The sequence below is a fragment of the Sarcophilus harrisii genome, chromosome 5, assembly GCF_902635505.1.
Source record: "Sarcophilus harrisii chromosome 5, mSarHar1.11, whole genome shotgun sequence".
Lineage (NCBI taxonomy): Eukaryota > Metazoa > Chordata > Mammalia > Dasyuromorphia > Dasyuridae > Sarcophilus > Sarcophilus harrisii.
Genome location: NC_045430.1, coordinates 89288277 through 89312799, shown reverse-complemented (window position 1 = coordinate 89312799; position 24523 = coordinate 89288277). Strand labels below are relative to the sequence as shown.

Genomic DNA, 24523 nt, shown 5'->3' with positions numbered 1-24523 from the left:
TTTTTTTTTTTTTTTTTTTTTTTTTTTTTTTTTTTTTTTTTACAAATTGCATTTCAAAATTATTGCTTCACAGTTCCCCCAATACGTTAACCTGTCTTCCTCCAGCTTTTGCCACCACACTAGTTCCCTATTTTGTCATCTTTGCCAGCTTGCTTCTATGTCAGGTGAAACCTTAAAGTTGTTTTCATTTGTGTTTCTTTTTATCAATTAATGATTTGGAGCATTCTTTCTTGTAGTTGTTAATAAGTTTGTTCTTTTGAAAACTGCTCATATCCTTTGACCACCTATTGATTGAAGAATGGTTTTTGGATACTAGCTACTTGCTTGTTATGCATGCCTGTATTAATTATTCTAATATATTTTGGTTTGTGCAGAAGCTTTTGATTTCATGTAATTAAAGATGTACCTGTTTTATTTGTATAATTGCCTCTATCCTGGTTAAAAATATATTCATAGTTATGAAAAATAAATTATTTTCTAATTTTTTATTATATAAACTTTAATATTAAAATTCCATATCTAAAATGTATTTTAGGGTATGAAAATGTTCCATCTAATCCTTGCTACCAAGACTTTTCCACTTTAACCAGCAGTTTTTTACTATATTATAAAAGTGGCAAGCATCACATAAATTTAGGAAAAATTTGCATTTTTCTTATTAGCAATTTGGAACAGTCTTTTAATATGGTTTAAGTTTTTTATTCTTTTGAGAACTCTTCATGTCCCTGAGCACTTTTGATTTAATAGTATGGTCTTCTAGCTTAAAGGCTTAATCATTTTCAAATCTCTCGCTCTTCATACAGCTCAATCCAGCCAGCTCTTGTCAGAATAATTTACCCTAATTTCTAGATCTGACTATATTACTCCCTATCTCAAAAAAAGGGAGCTGTCTATTAACCTTTCACTGTAGTAAGTTATCTTGGTATTCAAGGATTATAATCTGGTCAGATCTCTCTCTCTTTAGTCCCATGTTTGACCTGGGGTGTTACTAAGCACTATTCAATGTTCAAATTAGACTGGGTTTTCCATTTCTGTCTTTTCCCACTTTTTGTCCTCTTTAGTCTCTACTTGGTGAAATCTTTCCTATCCTTTAAGGCCCAGTTTTTTTGTTTTTTTTTCATAATAGCTTTTTATTTTTTTAAAAATACCTGCAAAGATAACAACATGCACCCTTGTAGAACCTTGCATTCCAAATTTTTCTCCCTTCCCACCTCCCCCTTTCCCTTGATAGCAAGTGTTCTGATGTAGATTCTTCCAAACATTTTTTTTTACATTCATCATGCTGCACAAGAAAAAGTCAGATCAAAAAGAAGGGGAAATGGGGGGGGGGGGGGAAACAAGCGAGCAAACAACAACAAAGGTGAAAGTACTATGTTGTGATCCCCATTCACTTCTCCTACTCCTCTTTCTGGGTGCAAATGGTTCTCATTACAAGTTTATTGGAACAGGCCTGAACAACCACCTCATTGTTGAAAAGAGCCAAGTCCATCACAGTTGGTCATCACACAATCTTGTTGTTATGTACAATGTTCTCTTGGTTCTACTCATGTCACTTAGCATTAGTTCATCTAAATCTATCCAGACTTTTCTGAAATCATCCTGCTGATTGTTTCTTATAGAAAAATAATATTCCATTACATACATTCATATACAGTAACTTATTCGGGCATTCCTTAACTGATGGGCATCTATTCCATTTCCAGTTCTTGTAAGACCCAATTTAGATGCTACCTCATTCCTAATTATCTAATTTGTATCTATCACACATTTTCATTGTTTGATTATAAACTTTTTGAAAGCAGATGGTGGCATGTTACGGTGATGATATATTTAGCTTCACATATTTTTAGAGTTCGGTGGTTTATACATAATGAAAATATATATATATATAAATTTAATTTTGAAATTGTGTGTTAATGTTTTAGGATAAAACTCCAGAATTTCCACTTAGTAGTAGCATCTAAGTGATCCAAAGATTTTGAGTTCTGTCATCAGTATTGTTACATCCATGTTTTTCCCTAGAGTATCGTGATCGTTATGATTCAGACCGGTATCGTGATGGTCCACGACGGGACATGGACCGATATGGAGGCCGGGATCGTTATGATGACAGGGGCAGCAGAGACTATGATAGAGGTATGTAAATTCCTCTGAGATTGCCCGTAAAGAATTAGAAATTGAAATTTTGAGACTGAAAGAAGATTTTATCCTATTATTTTGATTATTGTAATTTCTGGTGACCTCAAGCTTTGTGCCAATACTAGGTAAGGTTTGTATACAATATTGCAAGCTTACTTTACTTTGTGATTTTACTGAAGAGTTCATTTTTTTTTTTTCTTCCAAGCATCCTTTCCATTAACATAGTCATTTTCATTTTAGGACAGTCATATCTTTTTGTCAGTACTATTCTCTTGTTCCACAGGCTTTGATTCTAGGATAGGCAGTGGTAGAAGAGCATTTGGTAGTGGGTATCGGCGAGATGATGATTACAGAGGAGGAGGAGATCGCTATGAAGACAGATACGATAGACGAGATGATCGGTCATGGAATTCAAGAGATGATTACAACCGTGATGATTTTAGGCGTGAAGACAGAGGTAACTTACTCATTTTACTTTTTTTTCAGGGCAAGGCAGCTAAAAAAATTTAATTAGAGAATGAGCGATGTTTTACGTAAAAAAAGATATTTTTATATCTTTGTAAGTTCATGTCCAGTCAGAAGCCACCTTTGGAAACAAAGCAAAAAGCTTAAGATCAATAATTTCCAGATTTTCCTTACAATGCATTCTTAGAAAAAGTAGATTGATTTCTCACAGGAAAAAATTACTATATCTTTTGTACAGAGGACATATTCTAAATGCTGAATCGTAATTGTGGGTTAGTTTTAATTTTTTTTTTTTAAGTAATTTTGAACTTAAGTCCAAAAAAAAAAAAAAAAGAACAGTTCTGTGTACACAGAACAGCATAAAAATAAGATTCCATATAAAATCATAAATTTCCATTTCCTAATTTTTTTTAAATCTGTAAATAGTACACATTTTCAAAGCTACCTTGCTTTTCTGTGCTTCCTTCTAAATTTTCTTTTGTTCTTTGCTATGTACTTTTTTCTCCCTCCTTCCTTACCCTGCCTTAGACTACCACAAATATGTATTATAGTTATCTTAAATTTTATCCTACCCATCAAGCTGTGAGTTATTTTATTTAGACACATACCTATGATCAGAAAGTCCAATGAAATGGACATAAATGGATTTATACACATTAGAGAACCACATGGTCTGAAGAGATCTGAATTCTAATTTCATATATGTTACTATACAAATTAGGGGAAGTCAATTATATTTTGTGAGCCTGAATTTATTCATCTGTAAAGTGTGAGATTTGTGTACTAGTTGATCTTAAGGTCCTTTTACAGTGGTGTGCAAACTAATTGGAACTAAATAAAATAAAATTATAGACAATACAGTAAATCTTACAACTTTTTACATCTTTTAAAAAAGCTTTTTGCTGCTATTATTTTATATAATTTGGCATGTTTCTTAAGATTTTGACACATTTTTTTAATTCATTATGAAACCAAACATATTAGTTATTAGGCATAGTTTAAGTAGGTTTTCAATGGAGCCTTTCATTGAGCTGACTTCTCTATTCGTTAGATAAACTTCTTACTTCTCTGACATGTAGCATGATGTTTCAGTATTCCGTCTCCACTTGGGAATTTTTGTAAATACAGAATAATTGTGTTTTTCATTACCTTAGTATTACCTGCCCTAATTCACCATTGAAAAATAAGACCTCCACAGAAAATCCCAAAATATTTTAGGGTAAATATTTTTTTCACAGTCTGATGCCCAGGTTTAGCAGGCTTTGGATTTTAGTCATGGAATTCTGGTCTTTTTATTTCTTTGCCCATGACAAATTTTTTCTACCAATGGTTAGCTACAGTAACAACCTGGCTGTATAAGCTAGGTGCCAAGTCCTCTAAAAATCTTGCTTTTTCATTTTCTTCTGTGCCATTGATTCGATTTCCTCACATTATTAATCCCTGCCATCTTTGAAAGTCTTTGTGTTCTTTAAGAGCTACACCCATCAAATATTTCCTTGGCAGTAATCAAAAATATACATTATTTGAAGAATTTAAAGCTTAAAAATTTAACAAAATTTAAAACTTAGCAAGAGAGCAATGTGGGGAAAGCCAACAGAATTAAAAGAACTAACTAAAAGTAGAGAAACCAGTTCAATCCAGTTTCATCGGGTCTAGGTCAGTCATCCAGGTGACAATAGAAGCACACATTATTCACACTTACATCAAAATTATTGCTTAGCCCAAGTGATTTGCACCACCCCGCTTTCATTCTAAATGTCTGATTATAAAGTGTTCAAACAGGTAGGTACTAAGATATCTCCTAAATTTGCTCTATGTGCAGCTAATAATATAGTAATTGAAAACATTTTAAAAAATTTTTTGGAATAAAAAAGTCCCTTAGGAGGTTGAGTTAGAGAAATGTATACTTCTCATTTTGACTTGACACCCATTCCTCTAAAACTGGAGGGATTCTTTCCTTTATCCAAAAATAAGACTCTTGAATCTGGGGGGGGGGGGGAAAGACTGTCTGACCCTTCCATACAGCATATAAAGTTTTGGCCTAGATGTTTTCCAAAAAATCGTGTGATTTCTTTCCCTCAATAAATTTTGGTACTTTAGATACCAAATTAAACTTCAGGTGGTTTAATATTAAACAGGATCAAACTATCGCAACAGTTGTCTTACTATTGTCCTGTACCTCATTCAAGACTGGCCAACTTTACTTCTAAAGCCCTTCATGACATATACTTGGCCTAAAAAGAAGGGCCATTTGTTTTTCTTAGTGCTCCTAGAAAAGGGAGATTGTGGAGTTTGATAGTGCAGAGTCTTTATTCTATTTAGGATTGGGCAGCATTAAGTGTCCTGACTGCTCTCCCTTCCATTAGGATTTCCCTTGTTCCTCTAGTATTCAAGGCAGCAACGACTGCCCCAGCCCTCTTTTGTTAATTGGGCTTCCTCTTCTCCCCCCCCCCCCCCCCCCCCCCCCCCCCCCCCCCCCCCCCCCCCCCACCTCAGCCATTTAATATGCAATGCATCATTATGCATTGGTGGTTAAAAATTTCCCCTTCTCTTCTGGAAAAAGAAGCATTCCTGCCTTCACGAAGTTTAAATTCTATTAGGAAGATACAATAATGGAAATGAAAATGGTGGTGGAGAAAACAATAATTGGGAAAATCAAAGAAAGCTCCAGTGAGGAAATATCTTTTGAACTGGGACTTGAAGGGACTTGAAGGGGAAGATAGAGATTCTGAAAATCGGAGAATGGATGAGCTGAATTTCTGGCCTAGGAGACAGCTGATCTTAGTACAAGGAGATGAAGAACAATGCAAAGAAAGTGGAACAGATAGTACTCCAAGCTAATTAGAATGGACTATAGGAAAGTGAGTGATATAAGAGAACATTGGGGAAAGCAGGTTAGCCAGTGCCTAAAGCTAATAGGGAGCTATTGAACAGGGAGTAAAATGTTGTGGTCAGATCTTTGCCTTTCTTTAATTGGGCATCCTTATAGAAGGGGAGAGACAACAAGTGGAAGCAATTAACAGTTTTTGAGGCAAGAAACATGGAGTCATGTTATTTTACTTCTAGTGTCTTATTAGAGCTCTGTTAGACCAAGGAAATTCATCAAGTGAATTAGAATTATTAATAAACCATCTTTTTAATAAAAAGAAAAGAATATCAATGAGGGCCATGGCTCCTAGAGTATGGGCTAGAAATGAAAAGAAGATGACTGGGTTGATGACATGAGTCCCTAAAAGGAGGGAGGGTCAGAAATTATACCAAAGTTGCCTGTTAAGTAAGTACAAAACTTACTGTCTAACAGTATCAGGACTATCTTATTCTTCCAAAGTTCTAACTTACCTCAGGTTGCTTGTATGCCTCTTTCACAATTCTGCCAGAAAAAAGGCCCTCCTATCCCAGATCCAGTTGTCAGCAACTCTTATTCAAGGATATTAAATTTTTCTTATACTAGTTTTTCTTAACAGGGTTTGGTTTTGCTTGCATAAAATTTTTTTCTTTTTATTAAGTATTGCTCCGTGTCATCCTTCCAATCAGTCTTATTAATGAAGAGAAAGTTAAATAGAGCCTAAGAAAGCAACTGTATATTTCTCACTGCACTGAGATTTTGGTTTTCTTTCTTCAATTTTGCCATTTAATTCAAATGTTCCCATCTTTTTCTATATCCCTAACATTCATTGGTGTGGTGGTTTTTATGTCACAGAAATTTGTTTTTTGTATCCCTATAAAGGAGGTCAGCCCCTTAGAAATAAATTTTTTTGCTACCAAAAAGAGTAAAGCCATGAATTTTGTAGTATGTGTAAGATCTTTGTCACAAAGTGATTTTATGGTTTCTGCTTATATTTCCCTAATGTAGAATCATTCCAGTGATTTATTGGGGTAGGTTATTCACTCTAGTATAATCATTCATGAAGCCCCATAGTGTCTATCATAAATATGTAAGTAGTGTGTGGTTCAGATAAGATAGACTTGGAAACTCCAAAACATTGTATATGTAAATATTCAGAAACTAAATCGTTTTCTGTCTTTTCAAAGAACACATTGTAACTATTTTTTGCTTTGGTAGTTTTTTTCAACTTTGATCTTTGCATAAAAGCAATAAAATTATGGGGGAATACAAAAAGGAAATATTTAATTTGCCTAATATGTGCTAAGCTCCTGGATTACAAAAACAAAAGGTGAGCTTTGCCATTAAGGAACTTCCATTCAACTGATAGATGTAACATAAACATATATATATTATAACATAATGATAGTTAGCATTTATGTAGTTCAAGCAAAGCACTTGAATAATATTATTTTGATTCTCACAATTCTGAGGGGAAGATGCTGCTATAACCCCCATTTTACAGTTAAAGAAACAGATTAAATGATATGTATGTGGACCCATAGCTGCAAAAAAATTGTTGAGGCCAGATTGCCACTGACAAGCTCTTTTAAAAAGAGAGCTCACTGAGGGGATCAGAAACGGCTTTCTATAGGAAATGCCACATGAACTGAACCTGGAAAAAATTTGGGGGACTCTGCAGGAGAGCTGAAGAGAGCAGGTTTTGTTCTCTTCCCAGAACTAGATGATGATGGCTTACTAAGTTTAGGAAAACCAGTGTATTTAGCATCCAGCTTCTTAAACTTATTCACAGACTTCATATGGGGTCTCATAATAGAATGTGGGATTTTGACAGTAAATGTTTTATTTGTATGCCAATAGTTTGATAGGATTAGAGGGGAATAGGAAGTGTATTAGAGATGAGATAGCCAGGGGACATATCTATTTGAAGAAATGTGACAGGCAATCAGCTGAGCAGTGCTAGAGTTAGTTATGGAGAGCTACCGGGCTAGTTATCTAGTTTAGGTTGCCATCTGTTTAGAGGTGATAAAATCTCTGAGAACTGATAAAGAGGATCAAAAGGAAGGTGTACAGCAAGAAAAGATGGGCCAGAGGAAAATTTTTAGGGCATGGAGTGAATTGTGAATAAAGATCCAACTAAGTACTTTAAGTGGCAGCAGTCAAGTAAGTAGGAGGAGGAATGAGTCATTGATCTTGGAAGAAGATAGTTTTGGTTGTGATAAAGTTGGAAATCAGATCGCAGATGTTTGAGAAATGAGTGAAAGCAGACAGAAATTGGAGACAATAACTGTTAAGTGACTTTTTCAGTAGGGTTTGGCTATGAAAGAAAAAAGATTCTAATTCAGTAGCTTAAGGAAACTTAATCTGAATGGAGAAAGGCTCTGGAGAACAGCTTATACTGTTGCCATTTTTAAAGATGATACTAATTGGGTGGGCCAGTCATTGGGTTAGAATCTGGAGCAGATGCTTGTGTTTGAGAATCTAGTTTTAAATGAGCCTGTAGTAAATAGATTTGAGGAGACCTTACTAGGGTTTTCTTTAATTCAGGTCCCCCCCAGAGACCCAAACTGAATCTGAAGCCCCGGAGTGCCCCCAAGGACGAAGATTCATCAGCTAGCACCTCACAGTCTAGCCGAGCTGCCTCCATCTTTGGAGGAGCAAAGCCAGTGGATACAGCTGCTAGGGAACGAGAAGTAGAGGAGCGACTACAAAAGGAGCAAGAGAAACTGCAGCGTCAGTTGGAGGAGCCAAAACTAGAAAGACGGCCCCGGGAGAGGTGAGGTGGGAAATACATACTAGGAGTTCCCTGTTCGGACTATGCTTTCATCTTCTTTTTCAGAAAAATATTAGTCTGCTCCTGCCCTCAGCCATGTGTAATTAAGCTGAAATCAAGTGTGGTACTAATGACTCCAGAAAGTCCAGGCTCCTGTCATTTGGGCAATAGATACTGATATTGCATCCTCTTCTCTCTCATAGACACCCAAGTTGGCGAAGTGAAGAAACTCAGGAACGATCAAGAACAGGAAGTGAGTCTTCACAGACTGGAAATACAGCTCCATCTGGCAGAAGTAAGTTAAAACCAGATAAAAAGAGGGAAAGTGTACCTTGTGACCAACTTAGTTTTCTGTACCCTTTGAAGCCAGAAATAGTATGCAGAACCGAAATCTACACAGAGTATCCGAAGAACATGTTTTAATTAGTTTTCCCAAATACTAGAGCTTATTTAGAATAAACTTTTTCAGTTGTTTTATTGAGCTGAATGTATTAGTGCTTTCTTTCCCAAGTCTATATATACCATGCTAAAGTTTCTCCATCTAAATGTTCTATATTTGAAAATATATAAAAGAGGCCTCACAGCTGAAGTTGTATGTCATTTTTTTATGCGTATTGTAGGAGTTTGATAGAATGTTTTTAAAAATAGCTTCTTTTTCAGATGTAAACCCTAGTTTTATAGGTCAGAGTGTATGTAAATTGTTTTGTAGATACATATTCAATTGTGTGCTTATTTATATGGATTTGCACTTAAAGAGGAATTGATAGCTTGTGGAGAACACATGGCATTTGTGTCCAAAAATCAACATACTAACCTAATAATGTATCTTAACCAATTTATTTTTATTTTAGATTAGATTTTTATTGCTCTAAAGGACCTGGCAAAGCCACATATACAAACTAACTCTTGATACAATTTGAGTAGGTGGGGGTTTAATCTTGCCTATGATATGGTAGTCATTAAACCAAGACAAAAATCTCAACATCGATAAAATAAGGCCAGTCATCACAGTGATTTACCAATACTAAGTAGTAGTGCCTTACTACTGGGAAAGCTCTTTTAAATATTTTTACATTTGACAATATTCTTGGGAACAGTAATGAGGAAAAACTCAAGTTGCTTGTGAAGTATTTATCATCCTGCTGTAGCATTAATAGATAGAAAGAAAATGAAGTCACTGTGATGAGCTTGTACCTTTCTGTTGATGGGTTATTATCATACTGTACCTACAGACACACGAAGGAGGGAGAGTGAGAAATCTCTAGACAATGAAACATTCAACAAGGAAGAGGACTCTCAGTCTCCAACCTCCAAGCCTTCTAAATCAGATCAGCTTCCCTTAAAGGTGATGCCCGCACCCCCACCAAAGGAAAATGCCTGGGTGAAGCGGAGCTCCAACCCTCCTGCGCGGTCTCAGAGCTCAGACTCTTCAGAGCAGCAGTCTCCCACAAGGCGAGTCTGGCTCAGCTATGGGGATTGGGGTCTCCTTGATGATGGCTATTTTATTGATGCTGTAATACCACAGATTTAAGATTACCAGTAAAAACGTAGTGATAGCTAGATGGTGCAGTGGATAGAGGACTGGCCCTGGAATTCAAATCCAATCTTAGCCCCATAACACTTAAAGCTGTGTTACCCTAGGCAAGTCACTTAACCCCAAATGCCTCACAAAAGGGAACAAAAAAGTTAAAAGGAGAGGATAAAAGCATTTTGGGATATACTAAGGACCTTACAAATATCTTGGTTGATCTTTCTGAGATAGCTGCTTTTATAATCCATTTTACAATAGGAAACAGACTTTCCTGGGCTCAGACAAACTAGGAAGTATCTAAGGCTAGATTGGAGCTCAAACTCTTATATCCATTGTGTCGCCTCACTGCTCCTGATAAAACATTAGCTATGAGGTTTTCCATGTTATCTTCCCTTTTCTTTTAAATATCATGATATTCGTTGTAATGTTAGTGCCTTTCAGAGCTTTTGACAACATATTCCTAAATTTCACCACATAGACCTCCTTGGACAATTTTGATAAATCTTGTTAATGTTTGTTTTTCTCTAGTGGTGGAGGAAAAGTAACATCCCAGCAGTCTGAGGAAGGACCAGCTAATATTTCAAGGAAAGGTGAGGTATTTCCTGGAAATGGTTCAACAACTTGTAGCCTATATAAAATGTACTTTGCCTCCCTGTGCCCTAAGGCTTTACTGATGCCTGGTCAATGCCTTCTGCTTGACACTAGAGGGCAGAAAAGCTCTCTTGAGATAGTCCAGGGCCCTGCCCTTTCCTGGTAGAACATTCATCTCTGAGGGGGGAAGAAAAAACAAAGGGAAGGAAATGAACATTCTCAGTCAGAATTGAAAGACCAAAGCCAAGGTCACTTTAAAATGTCATGGCTCTTTTTGAGAGAGAGTGAAAAGAAACCTTTAATTAATCCATCCAAGTATTGATTTAAGGGGGCCATGTCCATTCTAAACCACTTTTCCCCCTTCACCCAAGCCTTTAGAAATGGGGTGAATAATTACTTCATAATTTTGTAATTTCTCTTCCCGCAGATGAGAATAAGGTAGATGGGGTGAGCGTGCTGAAAGGCCAAAGCGGGAACTCCAACCGTGGTCCAGTGGAAGGAGGAAGCAAAGACCATTGGAAGGAGTCTGATAGGTATAGTTGTGTTCTTGTGTTCTCGTTCTCTCTCCCTCTCCCCCCCCCCAAAAAAAAAAAAAAATCCACTTCCTTTCTGTCATGAATATGTCTGGCGTCACACAAAAAAAAATGAATGGCTTTATAGCAAAGAAACCATAATTCTCTGCAGCCATAATTCCCAATACAAACCTTAATTTTATCCCACTATAGGATTTAGGACCGTTAAGATCATTTAGTTCAATTCTGACCTTATAGATGATAAAACTGAGACACTAGGAAGATAACTTGTCCAAGTATAGAGATTCTGAGCCCAGTTGTTTTCTGTTCTCTATTTTGTGTATCTCTATCTGTCCAGATGTGGCCTCTTTTGCTGTCTCAGATTGTAATTGCCAAAGTTAAGCGTCCATGAGACTAGGATCCCATGGATACATTTTTGCTAAACTCAGTAACATCTGTAGTCGGCAACTTCAGGTTTAGGAGATTAGAAATTTCGGAATGTACAGATGTGAGGATAAAATGGGATGTTCATTTTTTTCCCCCTTCATCTCCTTTTGCAGGAAAGATGGCAGAAAAGATCAAGACTCAAGACCTGCATCTGAGCCAAAGAAACCTGAAGAAAATCCGGCTTCTGTAAGTATTAATGTGTTAATTTTTAGGTTTTGTTTGCTGACATCTTTCTCAAATATAACTTATACCTTATAACTTTGAATTGAGTTAGCTTACCCATGATAAAGGTAAATAGGAGTGGATTTGGTGTTTTGTTGGAATTGATCTTTCTGCCCTTATTTGGGATAGAATGAAGAACACTAACAATAAGTGCTTAATATATTTAACCCTTTTCCCACCCCTGAGATGGGGGGAAAAAGAAAGAAAGAAGAAAATTGGCAAGTATCCTAAAAGACAAGACACAAAGAAGGGCGGAAAAGAATAGCAGATACTATATGACTAGCCAAAGCCTATTTATTACAGTACAAATAATGTTTGATTTTTCAGAATACATGCCAAGATAGTTTGAAACATTCACCCTTGCAAAACCTTGTTTCCCAAATTTTTCCTCCCTCTTTCCCCATCCCTCCTCCCATAAACAGCACGTAATTCAATATAGATTAAATATGTGCTATTCTCTAAACATTTCTACATTTTATGCTACACAAGAAAAAAAATCAGATCCCCCAAAAAATGATCACTCTGATTCTTTATAGAAATTCAGTTCTGCAAGCAAGTACGCAGCTCTCTCTGTTGATGGTGAGGATGAAAACGAGGGCGAAGACTACAACGAATAAACCTCCACATCTTGTGCTTTCTCCCCGTCTCTCGCCAACCTGCAACATTCGAGAGCAAATCAAACCTCTATCCAGACAAGACAAAATAAAACTCACCATCTCCTGGAGACCTTTCTTAACTTTTTTTTTTTAAGGAAAAAAAAGGAAAACAAAATGAAATTCTTTTGCATGCTGCTGCAGCCTTTAAAGTATTAAACTAACTGGAGAATTTCCAACCAGTGTAGCCAGAGAGAGAAAAGACGTACAGCTTTTTAAAGGAAAAGTTCTGATGTGTTTTAGCAGCACCATATAACTGCCTGTATGATTAGTGCCTAGGGTCCTCCTTTTAGCAGAAACGTTAATAATATTAATGTGTTGGTTTCTGAAAGCTGGTTGGGCGATAGGACAGATACAAGGAAGGAGGTGGGTTTTCTCCCTCTTAATTCTTGCTATCTTATTATGGCATATATGAATTCTGAAACATTATCTGAATAAAACTTCCATCCTTGAAGGTAGGATAACTAGTCTCTGAGGTTATTTTAGTCTCCAGGAGGCTGCCAGCCCCCTCCTCTCATTTTATCCCAAGCTGTTGGGGGCCAGTAACAGAGGGAAATGTCAGTCCAGTTTTACCCCCCAAGGGGGTGGTTGGGAATTGGTGCCAAGAGGACAAGACATACTGCTTGGTGACCAGATGCAGTGGGAAGGGATATCTGGCTCTGAGGGTGAATGTAAATCCTTTTGGACCAGATAACAGTGAAAGGTTAGAATCTCCAGGAAACAGATAAGCGATTATTTCTTGGAACATAGGTGTGGGAACTTCTAGATTCATCCATAAGCTGTTGCAAATCCTGAATCTTAGGAATTTCAGGCCTTAAGTACAGTTAGTCTTGTGTACTTCCTTACTACCCACTCCCCTTTTCTGCAGTCTCCCAACTAACATCTTCTGTTTATGTCATGTAACAGGTCATTTCTTGGGCCTCAGATACCAGGGAGCTGTCAGGTGAGGAATTGAATTGCAATTAAAGCAAAAGAGCCACCCATTGCTCCCTTTTGACCCCTCTTGCTACTACTCGTTCCTCACCTTGGTCTGTGACAGCACCAGCTTCCTTGATCCCTTGTGAGCACCAGCAAACTGGAAGAGGTGATCTTAGCAGGTGAACAAGGAATGGATTGATAGAGGCTATTAAATTGGTAGCCTTTGCTCTGCCATTTTCTCCATTCCTTTTGATGATTGTTGTTTTTAGGAGTTGTCCTTCTCTCCACTGGAACCCCACACTAATATTCAGATTTATTATGTGGCCTAGACCAGTGTGTGGCTTTTTATCTTCCCCTGAGAGAATAAATGATGATTGTAAGAGAACTACTCAACAGGGCATTGGTTTCTGTTGCGACACAAAAGACCATTGTACTTGATTTTATGTGCAACTTTGTGAGGGTCAGCTCAGTGTAGATACTTTCTTCCCCTTCACCAAATATTAGCACCTATGAGAGGAGGATGCCACCCCAGTCTCTAATACTCGCACAATTCTTCTCCAGGCAGTCTTAGATTGTTCCCAGCCCAGCCAAGTTGGCGGGCTGGTGTTTGTGCGGCTGCAGCAGTGGGTATATTGAATCATTTTATAAGGTGGAAATAAAAGGTAGACAAATTGAATAAATTACTAAGTACGAGTAATTGGTATGGATTGGCCATTAGCTAGGAAGTGGACATTTAGAAGGCATATCCAGACTTAGGCAGTTACCGCCCATCTGCCATAGGTGTTGATAAGGTAGGGATTGCCCTCTTCATTTCTACTCTCCTTCCAAATAGTTGTATCCAAGAAGCTGTTCTCTCCACTTCCCTTCTTGCTCCCTCTGTTAGACCAGGTACAAGGATTGATTTGCGTCCAGCACCTGAAGACATGTAAAATTTGTACAAAGATATCTTCTATGAAAATGATTTGTAATCTGTAGACTTACTACCTGGGAGATGTCTTATGATGTAAAATCCCCATCCTTTGGGCTGTGGGATTTGGTGGTGTTTTTTTTTTTTTTTCCGGGTTTTTTGTTTTGTTTTGTTTTGTTTTCTCCAAATAAACCTAATCTTTAAAGTTCCTTTTTAATGCTGAAATTCTTTTATTTGCACATTTAGTGCTTATAAATTTTTGGTACATGGGCATCCTACCACCCCCCCCCTCCCCCCCCCAGTTACTGAAAGTTCATATTCTCATAGCTTACAAATGGATGCTGTTCTTTGAAGAGGACCACTGTAAGCAGCATCTCATTGAATGCAGACTAGGAATTGAGAGCATTTAAATATTGGTCTCTGCCTATTTCCCATGGTGTTGCCCTTGAATATCTTTTCTAAGGTTATCCCAGCCCATTTCCTCTGCTGTTTCTCTTAAGTCATACATGAAGGGCCAGGAGTTCTTGAGAGTGTGTGATCAGCCTTTTTTTTCCTCCATATCTTCAAATAGTTCTCCCCTCTCCATTGCAATAGAAACCAGAGGTTGACAGTCTGCATATAAAAGGCTAAGACCCAAGGTCGCAGTTAACTGCACCATTTGTGATAAAGTCAGAGGAGCCACAGCCCTTCCATCAGACCTAGTGGGGAAAGATAGGTTAGAAACAAAATTCTGAGGTTGGAAGGAATCTTGAAAACCTCAGGCATCAGAGCTGGGGGGATGGGACTAGAGCCACGGATTTCACTTGGCCTAGCTTGCTGACATTTGTGGTTCCTCCCCTTCTAAGAGGGTCGGTCAGTGGTGCCCCCAGCCAAAGGTGAATGAGAATGAGGACCTTCTGCTTAGGGCTAGCCTGAGGTTATGAGTAGAGAACCACCTTTCCACCTCTCTTAAATCCAGCTTTAGCTACTTGTAAATGTCTTTCTGTAATCTTAGCTATATTGGCCTGGTTAGGGATTGGATTGGTAATGGGTAGAAATGAAGAATGAGCCAGTTTGGAGTTATTATCCCTGGTCCTGGTCCCAGATCAACTATTAAGTGCCTTTGTGGCTGGGAAAGTCACAATCTCTATGGGTCTGTAGATTCATTTTTAAAACGCAAAGGATAGTTTAGCTTCTAAGGCCCTGCAGAGCTTCAGATTTTGTTCTCAGAATGAATGCTGTAGGAATAAGGCAATCTTAATAAAGGTGATATGTCTTTGGGCCAGTTGACTACATTCTTTCCCATTTTGATGGTCACCTTCCCTTCCAAAAAACTTGTGTCCAGGACACAATGGTCCCCAGAGCATGAAGTTGGGGGCGTTGTCTTAATTCCATCAGCCAACAGCATCTGGTTTCCCAGGGCGCTGCTAGGGTTGCACATCTGCTCCTAGAAAGTGTGTTTGCCAAATAAATTTTGTCTCCTAGCAACAATATGGCCCATAGAGCTGGGGGTGGGGTGGAGGGACTCCACCTTCCTTACCCTAGATCCCCATTCCATGAGGTTCGAGAGAGGGTGGGGGGCGACGAAGAGATGGAGAGGATGTAGCCGTGTTGCTCTTCACCTGCCAGGCTGGACACCGTTTGGGGTCAGACAGACAATGCAGCCTTTGTCTTCAGCTTGGAGACCCGCCCTTGGAGCCAGCTCGGTCCCTTCCCTTCCACTTCCCAGTTTCCCTCTCAGTACCTCTGCTGATGAACTCCCCCCATCTCAGCCAGTGGAACCAGGGATCCTCACCAGTCTTTGGAAGAACAAGACAAGTGCTTGCGGGGAAATAGGTGCCTACACCAGATCATGGAAGCGGGGCATGTTCCTGCTGTGACAAGGTGGGCTGCCCTCTGTGGAATAAAGGTGAGCATAGATTAGATTGGACGGGGTTGGGATGGCTCATGAATCCCCCCTCATGGGCTGTGTCAGCTCATCAACATCCATTCAACTGCCTTCCCCCGCCCCGGCTCAGCTCTGAGCTGAATTCCAGAGTGCCCAGGTCATCCCTCTCTTCTACCACTCCACTACCTCCTCACCTCTAGTACTCCTTATGTCATCTCTGCCCCCCATTCGCTTTATCACCCCCTTTCTTCCTCCCTGCAGCCTCCTCCAAGCTAAAGCTACACCTCTTGTCACCATCTTAGCCCAGATTCCTGGTGACTTTACCCCATCTCCACTGGATTCTCTTTGGAAGGTCAGGGTATCGTTATTCCAACCTAGAGCTAGCCCCAGTGGCTGGCACAGAGTGTGTGGTCCTTGAAGAGCTGTTGAATGAATGAATTTCCTGATGAGGTCTGGAATAGCATGCTTTTGAGAAATGTTAATATGTCCCTGAAGAATGAGTCCAATTCAATAAATAAACAATTCTGCCTTATAAATTATTAATGCTGGAAATTCTCTGTTTTACTGAAATCTTAAAAGAAGTGACTTATCCAAGACCACACAGCCAGCTAATTAGTGAGCAGATATCAGGTAACTTACCCCAAGTCTTCCTAAGTCTAGGAAGAGCTAAAAAGAAACTTGGAGACCCAGAGAGGCTGCCTCAACCAAAGTCAGTTCCAGGTAGTAAGGGAGGCAGGATTTGAAGAGATTTTAGTTAACCCCCATGCCCAGGACTCAATTCACTGCAAGAGCAGAAAAAGGACAGCCCTAGACCTGCCACATGCTTTGTCCTTACTGCTCAGCTTGTTCTCTCAGATCTCCTCCCAGCCGCTGCTCCCTCTCATCCAGCCTCAACCCGTTCTTGCTTTCCCCCCGTCCTTTCTCTCCCCTCAGCCTTTCCCTTCTCCAAAGACTGACCAAAACGCATGACCATGTTTTCTTGGGCCCCTCTCCTTAAGGAATAATGAAAACTAAGGGTCCCTAGGTCCCAGCCACACCCATAAGCCCTCTCCTAAGGCCTCAGGGGTGACCTCTGCAGCATGTTCTTCCCCCAATCTAGCTCTGAGTCAGGGACTCTCGGGCCCAATTGGCTTTGGCCCTGTAGACCCACCCCTTCATAAGCAAGACCAGATTTCTCAGTCCCTGCCAGAGACCAGATGAGGTAGGAAAGACAATGACAGAATAGAGGCAAGTACGGCCAGAGAGGCAGCCCTTGGAACCATTAGGGGCTTTCTCTTCACTCCGCATTTATCTGTCAGTGTCCATTTCTCCATACACACATTCTCACTTTTGCCTTCATCATGGAAGGTAGGGAGAATTACGGCAAATAAGGAAGGCAAGAGAGCCTGGGAACAATGATGGGCATTGAACTTTGGGATAAGACAGTTATTCTGAACAGGGGTTGGCGTAGCCCAAATAAACACACACAAACACACACAGCCTATTAATCTGCCTCCAGTCATCTGTAAAGACAGAAAACTAGGTTAGGCACTAGGCATTTTTGTCTCACAGCTACCATCCTAGTCCAGACCCTCACTTCTTATCTGGATTATTACAATAATCTCTCTGCCTAACAACTCTCCTCTTTACCATCAATCCTCAGTCCAGATGCCTAAAGCTCTAGTCATCCTCATACTTAGTAACCTCCGGGATCAAAGTCCCGTGTTTGGCAGTTAAAGCTCTTTATGGCCTGGCTCTTCCCAAGCCTTCCAGTCTTCTCACCTTCTCACCCATGATTCCACACTCTCCAATTCTGACTGTTTCTCACAAAACGACCCAATTCACAATTCTGCTTTTTGCTTGGGCTTCCCCCTCTACTCCCAAACCTCATATTCTCTCCTTCATCTCTTCCATCTCATCCTCAAGGATCCAGTTACTCCAACCTTGCATACACAAGGATTCTCCATTTATGGATTCTGTGGCGTTGCATTTTCTGCCCCCTTGTCTAGAATGCCTCCCTTCTCCCCACTCCCTCACCTCCTGGTTCCTGGTATCCTCTAATACTCAATTCTGCAGGAAATCTCAGGTCCCCACATATAGCTACTAGAGCCTTCCTTCCCTCTGAGATTACCTTTCGGTTTTACACTGTATGTAACTTATATGTACTTAGTTATTTGGTTTTTTGTTTATTTTTTGGAGGCAATTGGGATTAAATGACTTGCCCTTAGCTGGTTAGTGTCAGAAGTCACATTTGAATTCTGGTCCTCCTGATACCAGGTACTCTATCCACTGTGCCACCCAGATGCCCCTGTACCTAGTTATTTACATCTTGCCTCCCTGGAGGGCAGAGACTCCTTTTGTCTTTATATCTGAAGTGCAGCACAGTGTCTAGTATATGTAGTGTTTATTATTTGTTGACTATCATTAGCAAACCATTTATACGTAAATAAGAGAAGTATTAAAGACCTGGGATGTGGAAGATTTGAGCCTCTTTGTGGAATGGGGGAAGGAAAAGATAAAAGTTAGGAAGGAATCTTTAAAAACAGGAGATTGTCCAATGATTGGAATGAAGTAGGATAATAGCTCTGCTCAGAGGGAGAGAGATGAAATAATCTCTAGGTTTTCTTCCTTAGTATGTCCCTTCCCTGGGCCCTTTTAAGAAATAATAATTTTTTCCTTCCTGATAAGAAGAACTGAAGGGAAAAGTGGGAAACATCCTGGCCAAGGAGAGGAAAAAATAGATCACTTCCTGGGTCCTCATCTCTGTTTCAACTCGATTCAATTCAGCAACATGATCTGACTTGACCTAAAAGCAGCAAAATACTGATATATGTTTAACTTGGGGATGAGGGAGATAATATAAGACACACTATAAAATTTAATCTACCTTATTATAATTTTCTCAATTACTTTTTTAAAGCTAGACAATCAAAACAATAAATTAATAAAACAAGCCTCAATTTGGAGTATTTGCTGATTTCTGAGGTATAAATGCCCATAATGAAAACTCAGAAAAGCCTAGAGTCAATTAAAGGTGGCTCCTGCTCACCCCAGCCTGAAAGACACAAGACCAGCATTCAAGGCCCTCCACAACCTAGAACCATTTTCCAACCTTCTCTTATGTACTCTCCTAAGTAATAATCCTTAGGTTTTAAGTATTTTCTCCTTCTCTGTTCCCTAACCTTGAGTTTATCCATTTGTTGAATTCCTACTCATCCTAGATTCAAATATGTACTTATACATATATGAATATAAATATGCAAATATATGTGTAAGAAATATATACATATTTGTTTACATATATATATATATATATATTATTCATGCTTTTTGTCCTTTGTCTTAACACTAGTCTTCTCCCACCCACCAGATCCATATAAAGCTCTCCCTTATGACCAAAACAAAGGAAAAGATCTGATACAAATGGATAACCTATACAATATTCCATCTTAATAGTCCCCACTACCTTTTTATTATAAGAGCAATCTCTTTGTTTCATTATCCTTTATTAGTTTTTCCATTACTTCATGTTCAGTTTCATTTTTATTTTTACAATAAAATTTTTTAAACAGCAAAAATCCATCTTTTCTCTTTCCCACCCCAACACTCCCCTCATCCTGCTGAATGAAAAGAAAAACAAAACTCTTGTTACAAACATGTATAATTGAGCAAATAAAATTTCTACATTATCTATATTCAAAAGAATATATCTCATCCTTCACTTTGAGTCCTTCATCTCTCAGTCAGGAGATGGTTAAATGTTTCATCATTAATCTTCTGGGATTATGATTGGTCATTAAACCAATTAAGAGTTCCAAATCTAAGATGTTCAGTTATTTGCCTTTGCCATATTATTTTCATTGTATACTCTCCTGCTTCTTTCTGCCTCTGTTCATATAAATCTTTGCAGATTTCTCTAAAATTGCCTTTGCCATTTGTTATATAGCACAATAATATTTCATCTTATTTATATACATCATTTGTTCATCTATTCCCTAATTTATGAGACCCCTACAGATTGCCATTCTTTACCATCTCAAAAAGAACTATAGATTTTTTTGGTACATCCGTAAGTTTGTTTTGCTTAGAACCAATCTCACCAGAAATGCATTCCCTATAATCCTCCCTTTCTCTTCTCTTCTTTCCCTCCTTTTTCTGTTGACTGAAATGTATTTCTGTCTTCAACTCTGTGTGTTTGTGTGTATGCTTCCCACCTTTGGCCAATTCAGATGAAAGTAAGGTTCAAGCTCAGTCATTTCCTCCATTCCTTGTTTCTTTTTTGTGTAGATGATAACTTGCACAACCTTGTTATGTCCCTCACCCCATTCCAATATATCCCATTTCTTTCCATTCTTATAAAATCATCAAGAAATAATTAATTGCCTAATTATACTCCCTCAAGGGTTCCTGATAATAATGGGGTTAGAGGAAACACATAGAATCATCTTCCTATATTAGAATGTAAGCAATTCATCTGTATTTAGTACCTTATGCTTGTTCATTAATGTAAAATCAAATGTAAGAAGACTAGATAGGTCAGAAAGGGCCAAAGGTCTGTCATCTGGAGATTATAAATTGGAGCCATTGAAATCGGTGTCAGTGACATGATCAGACCTATGCTTGATGACTACATTTTGTTTGTCATTTCTCACTGCATAATATGATTCATTCACATACATTTTCAAAAAAATTTTATTATGGCCCTTTCATTACTTCCCCCACTCTAGCAAATAAAAAAAGAGTAATGAAAAATCAAGTCCTCAGTGCCTAATCCAGCAAAACAAATTTCCACATTGAATGAACATTTTATTTATTTTTCTTTATTTTAAGCTCATCACCTCTCTACGGGAGATGTTTCAAGCTCATCGTTTTGGATTTATGGTTTATTATTGCATTGATCAGAGTTCTAAAGGTTTTCTAAGTGTTTTTCCCCCTATGTTGTTATCATTGCACAAATCGCCCTGGTTTTGCTCTCCTCACACCGCATCAGTTCATACATGTCTTTCCAATTCCTTTGAAACTGTCCCTTTTGTCATTTCTTATGACAGAACAACATTCCATTCCATTCATATGCCTGTTTGTCCAGCTGTTTCTAAACAGGATGACATCCTCTTAATTTCAGTTGGGGCTACCACAAAAAAAGATAATCCATCAATATTTTGAGTTTATAGGTGCTCATCTCTTTTGGGAGTTATAGGCCTCGAATAGTGAGATAATGGGAGATGTAGTCATCTTCAGTAACTGTGAACATAGAGTTCAAATTGCTTTCCAAGAGTATCCGTAGCCGCTCCAACAAGGTCCCAATGTCTGCTCTCCGGCATACGTTGGTATAGTCTGCCTTTGGCCTCCCTTCCGAGGCGTATTCTTTAAGAAGCGCCCACTCATCCTTCAAACTTATTCCTCCTCCGTCGGGTCCTCCCTGCCTCCTACACGCCTCGCGCCCGCCCTTTATTTCCCATCATAGTTCCGAGTTGTATCTGGGACCCCGGCGGGCCTGTACGCTCCCTGGGGCAGGGGATACATAGGGGAAACGCCAAACGCCAGGGCGGGCCCACCAGCCCCCTGCTTTCGCACCGCCCGGCGCCAGTGCCGGAGTTTGCTGCCCCTGGGGATGGAAAGCTGCAGGGCTCCCGGCCCTCACGAAGCGCTTTTCCTTTCGGAGAACGCCACCGACGTCAGTAACGGGGGCAGAAGGCTGCTGATGCGTCCTCTGCCTATCGCCTCTGGTTGGGTGCCAGGCCCGGCGGGGAAAGGGGGGGAGAAGTGTGTGTCCGAGGGCTTGGGAAACAGGAAGCCAGAGGCCGTCTAGGCCTGACCCCAAGCCCAAGTGCCCCGACGCGGGGCCTGGGAGCGTCCCTGGGTGGGCCGGGGGAAGGGGTGACCAGAAGGACCCTAGAACCCCATGGCCGCGTCCCACCCGGCCCGGCCCCAGGCCCCAGCTGCGAGTAGGAGGGCGAGGCCGGGCCGGGGCGCCCCCACTTCCCCGCCCGCCCAGAGGAGGCCTGGCAGAGTCTCGGGGTCTCTCCCCATCCCCTCTCTCCAGTCTGGGTCTCGTTCGGGAGAAGGTGGGGAGAAAAGAGGACTAGGGGGCGGGGAGCGGGGCGGGAAGTGGGGATTGGAGCTGAAGGGAGGGAAGGAGGGAGCAAGGGAGGAAAAGAGGGAGGGAGGAAAAGAGGGAGCGAAGGAGGGCGGCGAGCAGCCGAGCCCAGCGCAGCCGGGCCGGGCGGCGGAGCCAGTGGGGACGCAGGGGCGCGGGCTGCGGCGGCAGGCGAGCGGAGCTGCCCCGGGAAGCTCTCGGCCCGAGGTGGCTCCTGCGGTGGCGGCGGCCGCGGGTCCCTCCTCCCTCCATCCCTCGCTCTCCGCCCCGGCGGCGGGATGGGCTGGGCGGGGGGCTCCCCCTGCTGCTGCCCCCCGCGTTCCCGCCCCGCAGGACGGCCCCCCAAGGTGAGTGGGCGGCGGCTGCGTCACGGTTGGTCGCGGGGCCAAGGAGGAAGAGGAGGAGGAGGAGAGGGGAGGAGGGCGGCGCCCGGGGCGAGGCCTGGGAGGCAGGGAGCCCCGCGGAGCGGGGCTGGTGGGGGAGGGGAACTTTGCAGCCCAGCTTGGGGGCGGCAGCCCCTATTTCCACCCCCCTTTCTACTAGCGCGGGACTTGGGAAGTTTGTTCTTCCGCAGCCACGTCCAGACTCCGAGCTCGGCAGGCAGGGCTTTCGGGGATACAGACTCACGTACACGGCACAGATACGCGCGCACACCCCCTTCCACACGCGCCTGCCCGCCAGCACACCCCCTCACCCCACCGTCCCGGGCCGCGTCCTGCCAAGCCCTCTCGGGGCCTCGAGCGAGCCACCTCCCCGGAGGCAGCCTCTTACTGACTGCTACCTGGCGGCGCGTGTGCCCACAGACACACTCAGCGGCGCCGGGGGAAAGTGACTGGCACCGAGATTCCTGGAGGTCGTTGGCAGTGGCCGGGGATTCTTTCTCCCCCCCCCCCCCCGTCATGTTTGGGGAAACTGAGGCAGGAGGAAGGTCAAAGCGAAAGCCGAGATCGTACATCCTCCGCCAAGCTTCTGTCCCGGCCCCCCGGTCCCTGCTCCCCATTTATCCCCCCTCCCCCGTTATCTGGCCTCTCTGCCGCTCCCACCCTCAGCACCACCACCACCCCCATCCCGGGGAAGGCCTGGATCCTTCTTTCCTCTTTCCTTGGCCCTTTCACCCTTTCCCCCTCCCCTCCAGCCAGGCCTGGGCTTCCAGCCTCTCTATCCAACCACAGCTATTTCCAGGAGGGGGGGAGCAAGGGGTGGAGGGGGCTTCTCCAAACAAACCAAAGACTTCCTGGCCCAGCATATGAGGGGGCCAAATCAGGGGAGGGAGGAGGCAGGCAAACACTGGAATGTGCCCAGCAAGGATGGTTAGACAGGAGGGAGCAGTGGGAGAGCCCGAGTCCAGCTGAGAACCGAGCTTCTTGTGGGCTGGGGGCGAATACTCCTGCTGTCCTCCTCCCTTAACCCTTAGGTAGCCACATCAAGGTGAGTTTTCTCACCATACAATATGGCAGGGGACTAGAGCGCTCTCTCTCCGGATCCCACCCATCTTCTCCTATGAAGATGCCAGTCGGGAGTCCCCCGCTGACCCCAAATCACTTCTGTGATATAGTGCCTTATGTCTGTCCCAGCACCGAACTCAAGTCGGTAACTGATAACTGAGGGAAGGATTTTGGAAGGTTTTAGCAGGAGGCTGCTGTGATCCAGTGCCAGGCGATGGAGATGGAGCAAAGTAGTCCAGAAGGGAAGGAAACTAGGGGCCACAGATAGAGTCCAGGTTTTTGTAGTTTGACCAAAGGGAAAGGAGAAATTCGATTTAGAGGTGATGAGAACCAGAAAGAAAAAAAATCACCTGCCACTCCATCTTCTTGGTAACAGCCTTTCCCTACGTACAGTATCATGCCAGGGTCCTGCTGCCACATTGGTACAATTCCAGGAGTGTCCTGAAACCTGGCCAGACTTAGTGGCAGGGATAAGGGCCCCAAGATCCAGTGCCTTCCCCTTTTGAATTTCAGTGCAGAGAGCATAGCCTCTTTGGATGTTTCAGACCTTGTTCCTAATTCCGATTTCTTCATCGCCATCCTCTCTGGAAGGGGCGGATGCTGCCCGAAGCAAGGGACATTAGGAGGCTCTGGTTTGATTTAGCAGCACCCACTCCCTCAATCCAGTTAGGAATTGGAGGAGATAAAAATAGTAAAGAACAAGATTTTTGGTGGGGGTTTCCTAGTTCTCTGAGGTTAGTATCTCAGTGGTCTGTTAGGACACGAAAGGGACAGCTGGGCAGGAGAAGGATGGGCCTAGAACCAAGATACTTTTCAGGGTGGGCCAGTCCTAACGGGGAAGCAAGGAGTGATGGGCAAGCAAATCCTTTTCCCTTCCCTAAGCCCACTCCCACAATTTAACTCAACAAAGATTAAGTATCTACTGAAAGAAGAACACTGTTAACTGCTGGGGGAGACAGTTTAGATAAGTCAAGGTGTCTGCCTTCTCGGTGTTTACAATTTAGTAAACTAACTGGACCCTAAGATCTTTTCCAGTCTATAACATTCTATATACAAATTCAGTGCCTCCCCCGCATGGGGCTTAGGGACAAGCATGGAGGGGCGGGTGAGGAATTTCAGGGGAAAGAGGGCA

The 24523-nt window shown here is 41.7% G+C and overlaps 1 protein-coding gene and 1 long non-coding RNA gene across 2 annotated transcripts in view; one reads left to right on the top strand and one right to left on the bottom strand.

Annotated features, from left to right (window-relative positions):
* EIF4B (eukaryotic translation initiation factor 4B) overlaps positions 1-14153 on the top strand; it is a 39999-nt gene extending 25846 nt beyond the window's left edge. The window contains exons 7-15 of the mRNA XM_012551637.2: positions 2023-2136; positions 2423-2596; positions 7997-8225; positions 8426-8517; positions 9455-9674; positions 10282-10343; positions 10772-10877; positions 11417-11489; positions 12062-14153. Coding sequence (XP_012407091.1) covers positions 2023-2136; positions 2423-2596; positions 7997-8225; positions 8426-8517; positions 9455-9674; positions 10282-10343; positions 10772-10877; positions 11417-11489; positions 12062-12142 — 1151 coding nt within the window. The 3' untranslated portion in view covers positions 12143-14153. The remainder of the gene's footprint in view (positions 1-2022; positions 2137-2422; positions 2597-7996; positions 8226-8425; positions 8518-9454; positions 9675-10281; positions 10344-10771; positions 10878-11416; positions 11490-12061) is intronic.
* Positions 14154-15513: 1360 nt separating this feature from the next.
* On the bottom strand, positions 15514-17203 carry LOC116419201. Its single transcript, XR_004229450.1, has 2 exons — positions 16195-17203; positions 15514-15878 (listed from the first exon to the last, which is right to left on the bottom strand). It is a non-coding gene; the product is annotated as an uncharacterized LOC116419201 (long non-coding RNA).
* Positions 17204-24523: the final 7320 nt, after the last annotated feature.